At 33.7% G+C, this 16,183-nt stretch overlaps 1 protein-coding gene across 2 annotated transcripts in view; it reads right to left on the reverse strand.

The window, feature by feature from the left end:
* LOC143234155 (uncharacterized) overlaps positions 1–16,183 on the reverse strand; it is a 47,305-nt gene that overhangs the window by 19,142 nt on the left and 11,980 nt on the right. The window contains exons 3-5 of one of the 2 annotated variants that reach the window (XM_076471282.1): positions 11,867–11,975; positions 10,806–11,486; positions 3,861–3,998 (exon numbers count right to left, since the gene is read on the reverse strand). In XM_076471282.1, the coding sequence (XP_076327397.1) occupies positions 3,861–3,998; positions 10,806–11,486; positions 11,867–11,975 (928 nt within the window). The remainder of the gene's footprint in view (positions 1–3,860; positions 3,999–10,805; positions 11,487–11,866; positions 11,976–16,183) is intronic. The other variant, XM_076471283.1, reaches the window with a different exon arrangement.

Genomic DNA, 16,183 nt, shown 5'->3' on the forward strand with positions numbered 1-16,183 from the left:
TGCTTATTATAGAAAAGAATATACCTCTTGCAAAATAAATCATATGAATCGTATCTTCATCATTCTATCGATTTATTTGATTATTTGTTTTGTAATTCGCGCAGTTGTTATTAATTTAACGGTGTAAGATTAGAGAGAAGGCTGCTAGTCATCACCACTCACCGCCAACTTTCGGCCTCCTCTTTTACCAACGAATAGCGAGACTGACCGCATATTATAACGCCTCCACGACTGAAAAGGCGAGCATGTTTGGTGTGACAGGAATTCGAACCCTAAGCTTTCAGATCATAAGTCGAGCGCCCTAACCATCTAGATACGCTGGGTCAATTCTATCGAATTTCAGCCAAGAGTGGAAGAGAGTTACTTGCATTACCTTAGAGAAAATTATATATCCTTATCACCGTGCTCAAATCTCAGCCAAGAATGAAAGAATGTTATTTGTATTGCCTTACAGAGAAAAACGTACACTTATAATTTCACTGGAATTTCGACCAAGACTAAAATGGTATTTATTTTATTTTATACTGGAAGACAAGTCTTTATAAAAACTTACTTCTCGAACCTCAACCAAGAGCAAATTGGCAAATGTGTTATATTACAGAGAAAGATATATCCTATTAAAAACCATCTCTTCGAAACTAAGTCAGAAATGGGTGAATGTTAAACTGTAATATTAGACATGTCGAGAAGTGCAAATCCATGTAGAGGCCATTGTAAATGTATAAAGACTGTCTGACAATCAATTAAAAGTCACTAAAATATTATTCGATAACAAGTACAGTACTGTTTGTACGAAAACATTGAAAATACGAATTAATTGTTTGCTGTGTACTACAAAATCGTTATTCAATATTAGCCAGTGTACACACTACAGAGATAAACAAAAAAATGCTAACAGCAAAATGTTTCGAACGTGCCAAAGAACTGTAGTGTTCTCTCGTTTCAGCTGTCAAAGGTACTCATCTACATAGAAATATGACTGAATAAAGAGTTCTTGTGAGTAAAATATTAGGCGGAGGGAAATGAGATTCAGGCCCCAAATTTAATTGATGTAGGCGCATGTTCACTCACCCCCAATTCCGATGTCTGTGATAATGCAGAGTAAAATACGTCTATTCCAATGAAACACTTTTATGTAAATTCAATATGCTTTCAGTACCTATAAAACTTTATAATAAAATCATATTTCTGCGGCATATACGTGTGTGTGTATGTGTGTACTTTTCTATGCCTAAACTAATTTTTTTTAGATAAAAAGGCGGGCCTTTAAAAATCTCTCTCTTTTCGTTTTCCTTTCAAATTACAATTTGAAAAGAAATACTATTTTCTATCATAAACCAACATGTTTGGCAGTTATTGAGTCAACTCAAGTAAAGTTGAATTAACCTGTGACGACAAAGCATTTTAAAAACAGAATATAAACTGCCAAAAATAAAGATGTCGTTGAATCAGTATTACATTAAGTTAAAGCCAAGTCGCATGTAACAAAGTTACTTTGCGATGACGAGAAATCTACTGAAGAAGTAAAAATGTATTCTCAAGACGGCTTGTATTAGGTATTAAAACGTTAATTGAAATAAAGTTTTAATACCCAAACCGGCCGTCTTGAGAACATATTTTAATAAAATTCCTGTTGTATACGCATATAACCTTCTGAATAAATAACCATGCAAACTTACCTAGCTGTGTCTTCATTAGGTAACGGTAAACGTATCGGCCATTCCAACTAAGTTTAGTCTAATATCAACTATTACTTTAAACTACTTGATATTTTAAAAACAACTGAACATTTTATTGTTTTTTGGTTTTTTTTAGGATGATGAAGATTAATTAATGATCGAAGCAAACTGATAAGCTGAAAATATTAAGCATTCATTTGTTTTTCTACTAAAAGTTTTCCAAACCTCAGATCTTACGGACTGCTGCCCTCGTTTTGAGTTTCGAAAATACAGGTAAGACGAATTTCATGAGTGCTAAAAATATTCTGAGGATGTTAGGCCTAAATTCCACATAAGTGAAGTAACTGCATCGTAGAAAGGTTGGCCAATCAAGTTTCAGTTCTGCTGTACGTGATGTTAGTTTTGTACAAGTAGTCTTACTACATGTGTTAAGAGGTGGTGTCTATTGATTCGTATATTCTGCATCATTCTCATTTTTAGGCTGTCATAATTTAAATTCCAACTTTTTCGATTGGCAAAGTCCAACAACAGGACTTTATCAGTTTGAATACCGTCCAGTTTAATATGTCTGTTATTTTCAATGTCATGACGAATGTGTAATTGCTGTTTCAAAAATGTCTTAACATTTTAGCAAAACTTATTGTTTGCACATGATTTTTAAGTTTAGAAAACAATCAAGAGAAACTAAAGTTATACATCCAGGTTTTAAAAAAAACACTTGAAAATAAAGGTATATACACATGTGTGTGTATGTAATGTTTTATACCGTACCATTACTGAATCTTTTGCAAACCGTATATTTCCAGCTTCAATAATCTCAGTTTAGAATTACTGACAACTAATAACGAATAAAGCAATAACCATTGTATTTATTCAAAGTCATGTTTGCCGTGTCTCAATCCCAAACCTGATTTATTGTTTTGATCTCTGTGTAAATGAAACGTGAAAAAAAATGATTATAACAATAATATTTTGTCAAAACAGTTAATATTTATGCAATTATATCTACAGTACTGAACAACCGCAATATATATACAAATATAATGTTAAACAAACTCACGTTGTTAACATAATAGAAAAAGAACAATAAAAAAGAAACAAGCTATTTGTTGAAGTTATTGTGTTTTTTTTCGACGAAAAACGTCAAAACCAAAAAATGGCTGTGCTTTAACACCACACCGTAATGATGCGGTGTGTAATAGAATGAACAATTTATGATATTTTATTTTTGGAAACGGAGCTTAATCACCACGATTAATGAGACTTTTTTTTCAGGCGCTCCAACACTTATATAAATTGGATCGTGATCAAAATAGTAGGAAAGTCAATGTTACCCATAAACATTAAAATGTCATGTAACACAATCTTATTGAGGGTAATTAGGTTTAACAGATGAAACTCGCTTTTAAAAACCGAGCATCCTGTTTTTATTTGTCTTAAAGTTAAAATTTTGCACATAACCTGATTTATGATGCGTTTTTATGTAGCAATTAAACCACATCCTTGATTTATGCCACCTATCTGTGAAATGCCATACTAATTGCACAGTATACTTGATCCGACTTCATCTGAATGCAAAAAAACACCGTAGTAATAGCACCGTGTACTTGATGTTATACACCTTTGTGCGAAACGTAGTGATATTTCTTTGTTTTGTCCCATTTGAACAAGTTATTTTTTAAGTGGATATTAAATTTGAATAAATTACAGGAGTAACTATGACTAAATTCTAAACACTTTAGATACTCGTACTAAGGTCTTGCATACTTTAGACAAATATAAACTGGACTAAATCTCTTATTTCTCAAAATCATATGTACAGATTATTTGAACTCAAAGTTTCCAACAACTGTTGTTTCTGTATTTACAGGAAAATTATGAATTCCGGTTCACACTGACGTATGACTTATGTATTCATAAACTGTACGCATCTTTAGACTTTTAATTTAGTAGGTTGTATGATAAACAAGTAGCACTTAAGACGTCCGTTAATTTTTTTATTGATAATGGTTTTCAAATTGAAGTTTACAGAAAAAAAAATGATTAAATATATCTTATTTGAATTACCCGTCGCCATCTGTTATTTCACAAAGCGTAACTGAATATTAAATTAGTTTTAATTGTATCTTCAATAACAATTTAACTTTCTCAATACAATTTCTTTGATGCAGAATTTCTTACCGTTTCTTCCAGTTTCGCCTGGTCAAGAATGTCAATATCCATTGGAGGGGCACTAACTGGTCTTTGTTTAGGTTTAGGAGGAATAGGAGGGGGAACTTTCTTGACTTGTTCTTGAGCAGATGAGCTGGTCTTTGTTATCTGAAGAAGATAATTAAAAAATACATATCGAGAGAGAAGAGAGAGAAGTTAAAATGTGTTTACAATTATAATATTTTTAAACATAAAATAAGGCCACCCCCCACAGTGGCTCAGCGGTATGTCTCGGACTTACAACGCTAAAAACCGGGTTTCGATACCCGTGATGGGCAGAGCACAGATACCTTATTGTGTAGCTTTGTGCTTAATTCAAAACAATAACAATAAGTTCCAACTTTTAATGATTAAACTAATATATCAGATAGTTACGATAGAAAGCGCTCGGGTTAAAGGGTTTTTATTTCATTTCTCTCAATTATTCTTGAATATACGTGTTTTTCAAACATCACTAATATAGTCACATTACACTATGTAACACAAATTTTATTCCTGGATAGTATGTGTTACTTCTTAATTGTTTATGTTGAAAAAGTACAGAAAATGGCCATTATTCCCTTCAGGCTTTGCTTTTGTGACCTGGATAATGAAATTTAGAAATTAACCTATTTTCTATGTAAAAACGGGCAAATTTGCACATTTTCATTTACATAAGGTCTGAATAAACTAACATATGAATCAAGATTTACATGTATTTACACTAAAGTTATATAAACATGAACAAAAATGTTTAGAAGTGAGTAGTTTTTCGAGATTTGCGACTGTAATGTAAATCACTTTCACGTATCATATCCCAAATATAGTCTCCCATTATGTTTTCGTGAAACGCTCCCAGGTCACAAAAGCAAAGTTTGAAGAGAAAAATCGTTCTTTTCCATTTACTTTAGGTATAAACAATTAAAAAAGTAATACTTTCTGCCCAGGAACAATAAAAAGTAAAAATGTTGTTACATAGTGTTATCAATATCATTATTTGACAAACGTCAAACTTATAGTTAATATATCACTTAACCTATTGTCATCAAACGTAGTATGTTCCCGGTGACCCATCATGTTGCCCTCAGGAACCTCGTTATCTCTTCCCTCGCTTTGATTAGCTGCGTCATCTAATTATGATTATATAAAGAGAGTGGGGTTACTACAATGCATTATACCAAGTGAATTTTCACGACATATAAGGGCTCTGTTCTTCTCGTTGCTAAGCAGCTGTGACTCATGGAAACTTCAGAAACACTAATCTCTGGAGATAAATAAAGTTATTCATAGATTCTGTCTTGAGCCAATCTAGATATTAAGAAGCTTTACCTTATACATCTGCAAACAGTGTTAAGCTAAAATGATCCGATATAAACCACAGTCTACAGAAAAGTGGAATTAAAACAAATGTAACCAAATTATCAAGAATTGTAACATAAATTTGTCCTGCATTGTCTTGCAAAAGATAGCTTGTGAAAATAGTATTTTGGACACAGTATTGATAGTATCTTTCAATTAATAACAATTGCCCGCAGTTTCTGCTATAAATATATATGTGAGGTGTTGTTGTTTTCAGACATACTGAATCAAAGGAGCTGTTTACTTTTAAGTTTTTTTCATAAAATGAACTTGAGTTTAGCATCTTTGCGACTGCTGGCAAGGATTCTAGTTTTTTTTCGCTCGGTAGTCAGTATCAAAGCGTTCCTTTCGTCTGTCAGCTATTTTGGGATAACATGCTGTTGGCGAGCTCGTGAAGTTAATGACTGTGGTCAACGCCGGATGTTTAAGTCTTCAACTGATTTGCTGTGCTGGCAGACACGTGGTTTAGTTTTATATTTATATTCTTTAAATAAACAAACAAAAACTGCACGTTCAGCTTGTGAGTAGTTTTAACAGAATATTCACGCATAATTCAATTGTTTCATTTACTTTTTCTAGAAAGTTACTTATTGGTGTAGCTTATGAGAGAGTTCAATATTTTTGTTCTCTTAAGTGCTTATGGTTTGTTTTGCACAACATTCGATGTTATTTTTTTTAAATTCTGAATGCCTTCCATAACATTATTATTAAGTATACAAATAAATCTTCAAACACAAGTAATTTCACAATTTTTTATAATATTAATAAAACTGAATATTTTGGCTCATTTTAAGAATGACATAAGAATGTTGTATTAATTTAATACAATGGACCAAATATGCTCATCCTTTCAATCGTGGGGGCGTTATATGTGACGATCAATTTCACTATCCGTAGTAAAAGAATAGCCCAAGAGTTAGCGGTGGGTGGTGATGACTAGTTACCTTCCCTCTTGTCTTACACTCATAAATTAGGGACGGCTAGCGCAGATAGCCCTCGTGTAGCTTTACGCGAAATTCAAAAACAAAACAAACGTCTCAGTAGAAAAACGCATAGTCACTTAAACATATGGTTATGATCTATGTTTTAATGAGAGGTAAAGAAAAGGAAAACAAAATGAATCGAGAAAATATTTAGATATATTTTGTTTGTTTGTTTGTTTTTCAATTATCATGCTAACCGTCCCTAATTTAGCGATGTGAGACTAGAAGGAAGACAGTTAGTCATCATCACCCACTGCCAACTCTTTTACCAACAAATAGTGGGATTGGTCGCATCGATATAACGCCTCCACGGCTGAAATGACGAGTATATCTGGTGTGACGGGGATTCGAACCCGCGATCCCCAGATTAAGAGTTGAACGCCCGAACCACGTGCCCATGCTAAGCCAATTCAGGAATAAAATATTCAAAATCGCGGGCATACCCCCCCCCCAGGTTAAAAACTATGATCTATACACAGCATAGAGCTAATATCTCTAACACGATGATGCAGATGGAGGATTACACGAAGACTTCAGCCTCTAAGACTTTTTTTTTTTCTGATGGGAACAACACGTGTCTGGTTGAATACTTCCTCACACCACGAATAGTATATGATAAAGTTTAATTGTAAGGTAAGCCTTTTTGTGGCAGCAAACTTCCATTTTATAGTGTCTGCGGAGCAATTATTCCACTACACATTAGTGGCAAAATAAGGATTCCAAGACAAAACGATAAACTAAAACATTGTAACTTAAAAAAGAAATAATTAATTTAAATAAATATTTTACAAAACGAATTTGCTTACACATCAAAATTAATGAAACACAAACCCTAATTTAAAATTGTAATTAAAAATTCTCTTCTGAGCTAGGATGGAGAAGGGATAGGTCTTCACCTACTCGTGTGAACGAAACAAAACTTCTGTACGGGTATTTTGGTTTATGACAGTGGTTCCCAACCTTTTTTATGCCCCGCACTCCTAAAAAAATGTAATATGTTCTCGCACCCCTCACATTAATAATTTATTTAATAATAAAGGTGAAAGTGGCCCAAACAAATGTTATCTCGCACTCCCTGGAACGCTATCTCGCACCCCCCAAATAGGTGTCTATTTGTGTATTCGTCGCTGATATTCTGCGCTGGGATTTTGATCTATGTGGATCTGGAAGGATTAGGTGCAGTTTCGATCTCTTCAGTACTGAAAGAATTGTTTTCACATAAAGTGAACGTATGAATTCAAAACCCGTAACAGGGCCATGTCCATTCATGTACTGCGTTCATCTTTCACACTGGAACACACATGGCTGTTTATATTCCCGTATATTCCAATGTATTTTCATTATGTAGCCTATATAATATGTATTTACATAAATATCCCTGTAATACACAATATATACACGGCGATAATGATAATTTAGGTAATCCTGGCAGTAGGTGGCTGATTGCTAAACTTATAATACATATTCGTGGGTGAGAGGTACTTAGGATCATTTCCATCACGTATGAAATGGCGTTCTAGTGTGTCTAATAATTCATTTTTATGAAAACGATTCTTAGAGTAAGTGATTGACTTGTCCATAAATCTGTCGTACAATGGTTGGATGTTTGCATACTTATGTAAAAAGCAGGAATTTATCTGTGGAACTTTATGCGTTTTGTAATTTTTGCAGTTTATTTGTTATTTTCTTATAAGCTATACTCACTCATACTGGGCACGTGTAGTCGATCAGTGGTCTTATTAGCTGTTCATGTATTTTAAATATGTTATTGGTTGTTGTGCCTGTATTATATCCTTACAGTGAAACATTCGTCTCCAGGTTTTATTTTAAATTGCATTAATGTGCTTTGGCCATGTTAATTCTATATCATGCACAAGACCAAGACATTTGGCTGATGTAGCAATCTTGAAAAGTGTTCCATAGTCCTGCAATGTTTTTAGAAGTTTCTTTAACTTTGCGAGGACGAGTATCTGAGTTTTTGGTTTGGTGTGTTTTGAATTTCGTGCAAAGCTATACGAGAGTTGTTTGCGCCAGTCGTCATTAATTTAGCTGTGTAAGACTAGAGAGAAGGCAGTTAGTCATCACCACTCACCGCCAACTCTAGGCCTACTCTTTTACCAACGAATAGTAGGATTGACTGTAACATTATAACGTCCCCACGGCTGAAAGGACGAGCATGTTTGATGTGACTTGGATTCAAATCCACGACCCTCAGATTACGAGTACATTGTCTTAACCACCTGGCCATGCCGGGGCCTATATTAATTTTAATTCCTTTCTTTTGGCAACATTCTACTATTTAATTTAAAGAATGTTGTAGAATTATCTCTGCTATGGAGGGTGTTTAAGAATGGTTCGAACTGTCAGATAAACTGGAAAATGTATCGTTTGGTGGCATGTCGCTTACGTACATTATAAGATATATAATGAGATACTCTTGCCCCAGGAGTACAATACATTGGTGAGTGCCCTCAACATTTACTGGTAATTTTAAGTTGTTTTCTAGATAAATGTTTAATGTATTGCTCATTATTCTTTCTAAAATTCTTCCCACGCAGCTGGTCAGGTTGATTGCTCTGTATCTTTATGTTTTATTTGTTGGTTTCCCTTTCTTTAAAAACGTGAAAATGTTCGCTTGCTTCCAAAAGACTATGATATACCCTGATGTCAAGGAGGAATTGAAAATTGTCTTTAGGTTATCAAATAAATGTGAGTTCCGTTTTTGAGTAGAAAAGCTTCTATTTCGTCTTCTCAAAATGTCGTGTTTTTAGAATGTTTCATTGTTATGGAGGCCTGGATCGCTGTTATTTCATTTGGTATGCACTCATCTAGTGTGTTGTTTGCTATTGCTTCTACTGTTTGTGTTGGGACGGATACGGAGAAAATAGTTGAAAAGATTTATTTCTTTTCCTCAGTTTTCGTTTTTATATGATTTTGGAAGTGATCATTCATGGTGGGGTCGTTGTGTTTTAAAGATGCTGTGTTGGTGTTCCTTAAATAATGTCCCCAGCTGTGACAGCAGTAAGTTTACAGATTTACAACGCTAAAATCAAAGGTTCGATTCCTCTCGGTGGACACAGCAGATAGCCCGAAATGACTTTGCTTTAAAAAAAACACACTCCTTAAATAATTCTTCTTTTTATATGTTATGTGTGTTATATTAATGTGTTTTAAAAGTGTTTTGTAGGTGTTCCTTAAATAATTCTGCTATCTCTGTGCTTGTAATGATCCGTTAATTTATTACAGTAGGATTCCCAATTTAATTGTTTTAATGGTCTTACTTCAGTTCTAATTTTGTTTCGGAGTGTGTTAATTTCTGGTTTTACTGTTACGTCTCTTGTATATATATATAATCTGCGTAGACGGTGTCATTATGTTATAATGTCTGTTATACTCCTATACGTTTTTTATGTGATACTTATATTTAGATCTTTGGACTAGGGTATGCCTGTTTTGATACCCTTACTAATACAACCTGCACTCTATTTACCATGGGTAATAAAATTAGGATTTTAGCGTTGTAAGTCTATAAGCTTACCTTTGACCCAATGGAGACTACCGAATAAAGTTTTTTTTTTCTACGTGGAATGTAAATCAAACAAAAATCGTAATATATTGTTATTCATTGTTTCTCTTGACACATTTATCTTAAAACAACAGAGCTTTATCATTCGCGATTACCTATTTTTCTTTATTAACCTGTAATAGTTTATAAAAAAATACATTTGATAACACTCCTGACATATCTTTGAAAACTTTTAATTTCAATATCAACTTTCGCTCTTCTCTTCTTACAAACGCAAATAAATAATTAAATAGCTTTTGCGGCCTTACAGTTCTTGGATTTTTGTGACACAAATATTGATATAAAAGCAGTTCAAGATATATAATTATCTTCTCATATTAATTTCTTCACTGATAACGTGACTATTATTTTATTCAAATCTTGGTGTAAAGACACTGAATAGAACCTATTATTATACAAAGTTAATCTCTATACTAGTGAGCATTTGATGGTGAAGTTAATGACATGCAGATGCCACTTTGTGTCCATCTTCAAGAGATCACCAAAAGAATGTATCCAGTAGATAGTTTAGGGTACAAAAGCTTTGAGATGGCTTGACTAAGTGATGAAAAACTTTAAAAAATTTTTTAAAGTTGTTTCCTCGTTACTAAGTTATAGTACAGGGTAGGTTGAACTGTCACTTTTTGAAAACAGTTTTCTGATCAAACAAATATTTGTTAATCACGTTTTTGGCGTTCCTGACAAAAGTACCCTTTATAAAAGGGTACCTTGAGCCTCCTCGCTCTAGAAATCCTGGATTTTCCCCTGACGCTAACTGATATTAGGTTTCACCTTAACTATATTAATAATCTTGACAGGAACACAAAATTACTAGCGAAATATAATACAAACACATGTGTATGAGCTAAAAATATTGCCAAAATGATACAAATATAGCATTTTATATCGAACTGTGAATTGTTTATATGTAGTTTTGTGTTTCTTTATTAAGGGCTATGGGTCTTCACACACACAACAACAACAAATTAGTGAACACTAATTACTGATACATTGGAAACATATATTTACATTTTCGTCTCCAGTTTTCGTTGTTGGTAACGTAGAGGGCTTCCAGAAAGAAGCCCTGGTGCTCTCCTCAGTGGATGATGGGACATCCATCTTGAAAACTGGAACACCACCTTTGGGAACAGAAGTAGCACTAGACCCCAGTGGATTCCAAACAGAATGCTCTGGTTTTTTATCGAATTTCTTTACTTTGAATAATAGGGACGCATCTGTATGTTCCTTACAACCGGTTTCAGTTTTAGGTGTACTTTCAACTGTTGTGGGTAATGTAGGAATTGAAGATATTGTGCCCAAGTCAGATTCTTTTGTATCGGATGTAATGATATCACTTTTATCTTGAGTATCAGTGATCTCAGAATTCTTTGCGTCACCGTTTGTTACAGTGGAACATTTATCTGTATATTTTATGTTTGTTTCCTTTTGTACTTGTTCTTCTGTTTCTATAGTGTTATTTTCAGTGTCTTTCAGGTCGTCTTTAATCACTCTTTGCATGGGACTGCTTTCTCTGTGTTCATGAGGTAAAGGTTCTGTGATTGGTGCACTGTCTACTTCCATGGGCATTGCTTCTGAAATAGTTTCTGTAATATGAGACGGGATTGGCTTCACTTCATTCATGGCGGGAAACTGTTTCTCTAAGCTCATTGTTGCGGACGTAATTCTAATGTCTGCAGTCTCTTTTACTGTCTGAAAACAACATTAAATGCACAAATAGCTATCTCTACAACTAACAATTGGTGAAAACAATGGTTTTTAAGTTACTACTATTTTTGTGACATTAGTTCTCGTTAGGAATCTAAAGCAATAACCAGAAATATTAGATTATACTACCAGTTTGGTCATCGTTGCGACAAAGGTTTAAAAGCGACGTCTATAAAACGATCCCACAATTTAATTAATAATAATCAAACTGAGCTGTTTTTAGATTTTGTACAACTATAACAAATAAATTACTAAATAATATCTTAAGTTTTGTTTAAAAATGAAGCTGTGCAATATCTAACATGCTTTAAGTATGAAAAACAAGGGTTAAAATGTATTTAAAAAGGACGCATGTCCGTAATTACCTTTTTATTATATTCTGTACTGTTTTCTTCCTTTATTATTGTGTTGTAATCAGGTGTTGAGTCAATGCCATTGGTTTCCGGAGCTACATTTTCTTTCCCTTTTTGAGGTCTGGGAAAACGAAAAACACGAAAAAAATCAGCTGTTAGTTTCAGAAAGGATAGGTTTGAAAAATCAAGTTACAAAATATGCTTATATGCACCTTTAACTTTAATTTGTATATTTAACATGAATAATATTTTACGAAAAGGGAAGTTCATGAACTAACATAATATCTTCGTACAAAATCGTAACTGAAATTGAATGCCATACTGCAATCAAGGTATATATTTTTTACCTAGTCAACCAACAAATGTACATTTTTAGAAATAACAACAAAATGCTCGCTTCTGTTTGTTTTTGTTTTCGAATTTCGTGCAATGCTACACGAGGGCTATCTGCGCTAGCCGTCCCTAATTTAGCAGTGAAAGACTAGAGGGAAGACAGCTAGTCATTACCATCCACCGCCAACTCTTGGGCTACTCTTTTACCGACGAATAATGTGATTGACCGTAACAATATAACGCCCTCACGGCTGAAAGGGTGAGCATATTTGGTGCAATGGGGATTCGAACCCGCGACCCTCAGATTACGAGTCGAACGCCTTAACTCACCTGGCCATGCCGGTGTACTGATTTCAAACTACCCTCTGTAAATGTTACCCCCCAGTAATTTGAATTCGTTTTCATATTGCAGGGGGGGTAGGACAAAATCGATTTCAGGTTACTCTCCTTGATTTCAAACTACCCCCTTTCCGATAGCTCGTTTAAATAGCATTTTGAACCTGCAATGTTATGACCGAATTTGGACTCTATCATCGTGTTCAGTATTCAATGGTGTAAAAAAGTGTCAATGTCAGATTTGACCAAATAAAATCGCTGTTCACGAAAAAGACTTTGTTATTTATTTGGAAAAAACGTATTGTCACCTACTCGCCCCCACCCCGAATACTTCACATATGAACTCTTAATATTATGTAAACCCCGTCTGTCTTTTTTTGCCTTTTGCCTATTACCATGTATTTAGATACGTACTCGACACGCACTACAAATATTAAAAGCAATCATTATGTTTGTCATTTTGGCGTTAGAAGAGAGGGTAATTTGAAATCAATTTCATGTTACCCCCCGGTACACTGAAAACGATTTTATATTGTCGGGGAGTAACTTGAAAACGGGGGTAATTTGAAATAGTTACACCGAGCCAGATAGCTTCTCGTTGTTAGGTTCTTTGTCAAAACTGAGCATGTTAACAATGGAGTATTATTAGTCTTAAGTGAATACTAATTCATTTCTTTCACTTACTGTTGCCAATAAATACAAGCTGATTTAGGGTTGAGTTGTTGTGTATTAAGAGATTTTATGATATAAAATATTTGCCTATGGTATTGAAGCATCAGTTGGAATGGTGATGATGAATATTCGAATAATGATTTTAAAACCGTGGACATTTCCACTGAGGAGGAAACTCTTTATCATCAGGAGTCACTGTATATCAACTTAAACCGTAATTCAGTGAGATTAAGAACTTTTGCTGTAACTGGTTTCGTGTACACAATTAGTAATGCATAAGTAAATGTATAGCTGGCACTCATACAATCCAAATACATTATAACAATTGTGTTTTAATAACAAATCCAATAACTAAAATCTACCAAAGTAATTGTTGTGATCTTTGTTTTTTACTACACTTACAGTGATATTATATTCTTAAAAATGTGAATTTCCATTACAGAATGTCTACACCTAACTATTTCAGAAGTAAGTAATTTCTTTATCATCAGCATTTTTAGTATCACATAATTTTTAGCACATAATAATTCTTAAGGAATAGGCATGGCCCAACATTTATAGCATTTAAAAAACAAGGGGCCGAGTCCATTGAGGCTGCCCCATCCATCAAATGGATATACTACATATAGATATATATAAACTCAAAACTAATCTTTATCATTAAAATATTTATCAAACCTTCCCTTAAACTTCTTAAAATTTACTACTTCCACAGCAACTGAAGGCAAACCATTACAAAGATCAACTACCCTTTTAGAAAAATAAAGCTTTTTTCATCGAAGTCGACTCCTGACTTGCCAAAATATTTACTTGTATCTCCACATAGTACAAGTAAAATATCGATACTATCATTCTCCTAAAATCTTATACATCTCAGTTAGATACCCTCTAAATTTTGCTTGCAAAAGAAAACATTTTCAGACATTATACTCTTTTTCTACGTTGACATTGCATCATATGCATCATTCTATCTCTGAACCATGTCCAACAATTCAATGTCCTTTCTGAGGTGAAGAACCCAAGACGAAACACAATACTTCAAATGTGGACTAACGGGTAAAGTATACAATACAATTACATATTTTTTAGACTTGTAATTAATATTTCTGTAAATCCTATTTACCCTGCTACTGATGAAGTACAACAGTTGAATGATTTAAAGTACTGATCAACCAGAACATCAAAATCCTTTTCTTCTGCAATACTATTAAAGTTATTCCCATCAAAGTTATATTTATGATTTAAATTATGATAACTCGCATACATTATAACTTACATTTATTATAATTATAAAAACATCTGCCACATTTCACTCAAATCATCACATTGTTTTAAATCCTTTTATAAAGCATCAGCATCCTAGTCACAGCCAGCAACACCAAATATAATCAATAAATTTAAATAACTTATTGACTGTTCTTTCATCTATCTCACTGATGTAAATAAAAAAGAGCATGTGTCTCAAAATTGAGCCCTTAGGTACCTAATCTGCAACAGAAATCCAGTTTGACTGAACTCCATCATTAGCAGGCCCTACTTTTATCCATTCAGCTATTTTATATCCATTGAGACAATTCATTCCTCATATATGTAGAAATAATTCTAACAAGTCTTTCATGTGGTACCTTGTCAAAAGCTTTTTGAAAATACAGTACACCAAACACACACCTTTATTCTTGTCTGCAAAAGTAGTGACCTCTTCATGGATGTCAAAATATAAGAACAGCAAAACTATTCTTAATGAAAAATGTTGAATACCTAAAAGAATTTTAAACTTTGCTAAATGACTTTGAGAAGCATCTTTCATCAGACTTTCAAAACCTTCTCCAATACTAGACATAAGACCGATAGACCTGTTGTTGTCGAAACAACTTTTATCACTGTCATTGCAAAGAACAATAACTAAATAACTTCTACTCTTTTGGCACCTTACCACGATTCAAAGACTTTTAAAAAAATGTTAACGAGTGGCTCACATATCCAATACTTTACCTCCATCAACATCTTTGGGAAAACATCATCTGGCACCACAAATTTTATCGTTCTTTAAACTTCACAATTTCTAAAAATATGTCTCCCTCATGTTCCGACTCAATATTTTCCAACCTATATGCTTGAAATTAAAATATTCCATTATTATAACATAATTGACAGCTGAATTCTTTATCTATTCATGAAGTTCCTCATTAATTTCATCGGTTTACTCTGGTGGTTTGTAACAGAATTCCAACTAAAACCTTTTCTTCTTATAACCACCAACAGAAACAGAGACGTATTCAGTCTCATTAGCTTTGTTATATTTAATTTAAACAGACGTTTTACATACAAAACTACTTCTCTTTTCAGTGTTCTACCTTTATTAAATAACTTATAGCTCGGTATTTAAAGCAATTTTTGTCATCAAATCCACTCCCTTTAACTTGCCTACCATAGACAGCGTGCAGGACTACGAGTATAAAAGTCCAAGATTCGAGCCCGAGATGTGTCTTTTAATGTGCTTTGCACTTGTAGCTAGCCACAGGAGAATTAATTCCAACGTTATCTTACAAGTAGCATGTAAGCTGTAATTGCTGCTGAACGGTTGCCCTCTCTGTAGTAAACATTTTAAAATTAGAAACAGTTATGCCTGATCTGTGGGGTTTCTGATCAGGACACTTAGCTCATGTGTCGTATATTTCTTTTATGCCCAATACTTCTATTCAAATAGTAATACTCATAAGACAAAGTTTAAATACATTTACTGGTGAAAAGCAACCAATGAATATATTATTGAAACTTTTTTTCTAGCATAGCAATAGGGCCAAGCGTGGCCCTAGGGTTAGCATGCTGGGCTATAAATCTGCATATCCAATATACACATTCCGTTTAAAAAAAAAACCTTTTTTTATAAAAAAACACTTTGCACTCTGGTGACTTACATACGTTAAAAGAATGATGATCAAATCACCCTATTTGATCATACAATAGTAGCTCAAGCGTTGGTGGTCA

This window comes from Tachypleus tridentatus, chromosome 12, assembly GCF_004210375.1.
Source record: "Tachypleus tridentatus isolate NWPU-2018 chromosome 12, ASM421037v1, whole genome shotgun sequence".
Taxonomy (NCBI): domain Eukaryota; kingdom Metazoa; phylum Arthropoda; class Merostomata; order Xiphosura; family Limulidae; genus Tachypleus; species Tachypleus tridentatus.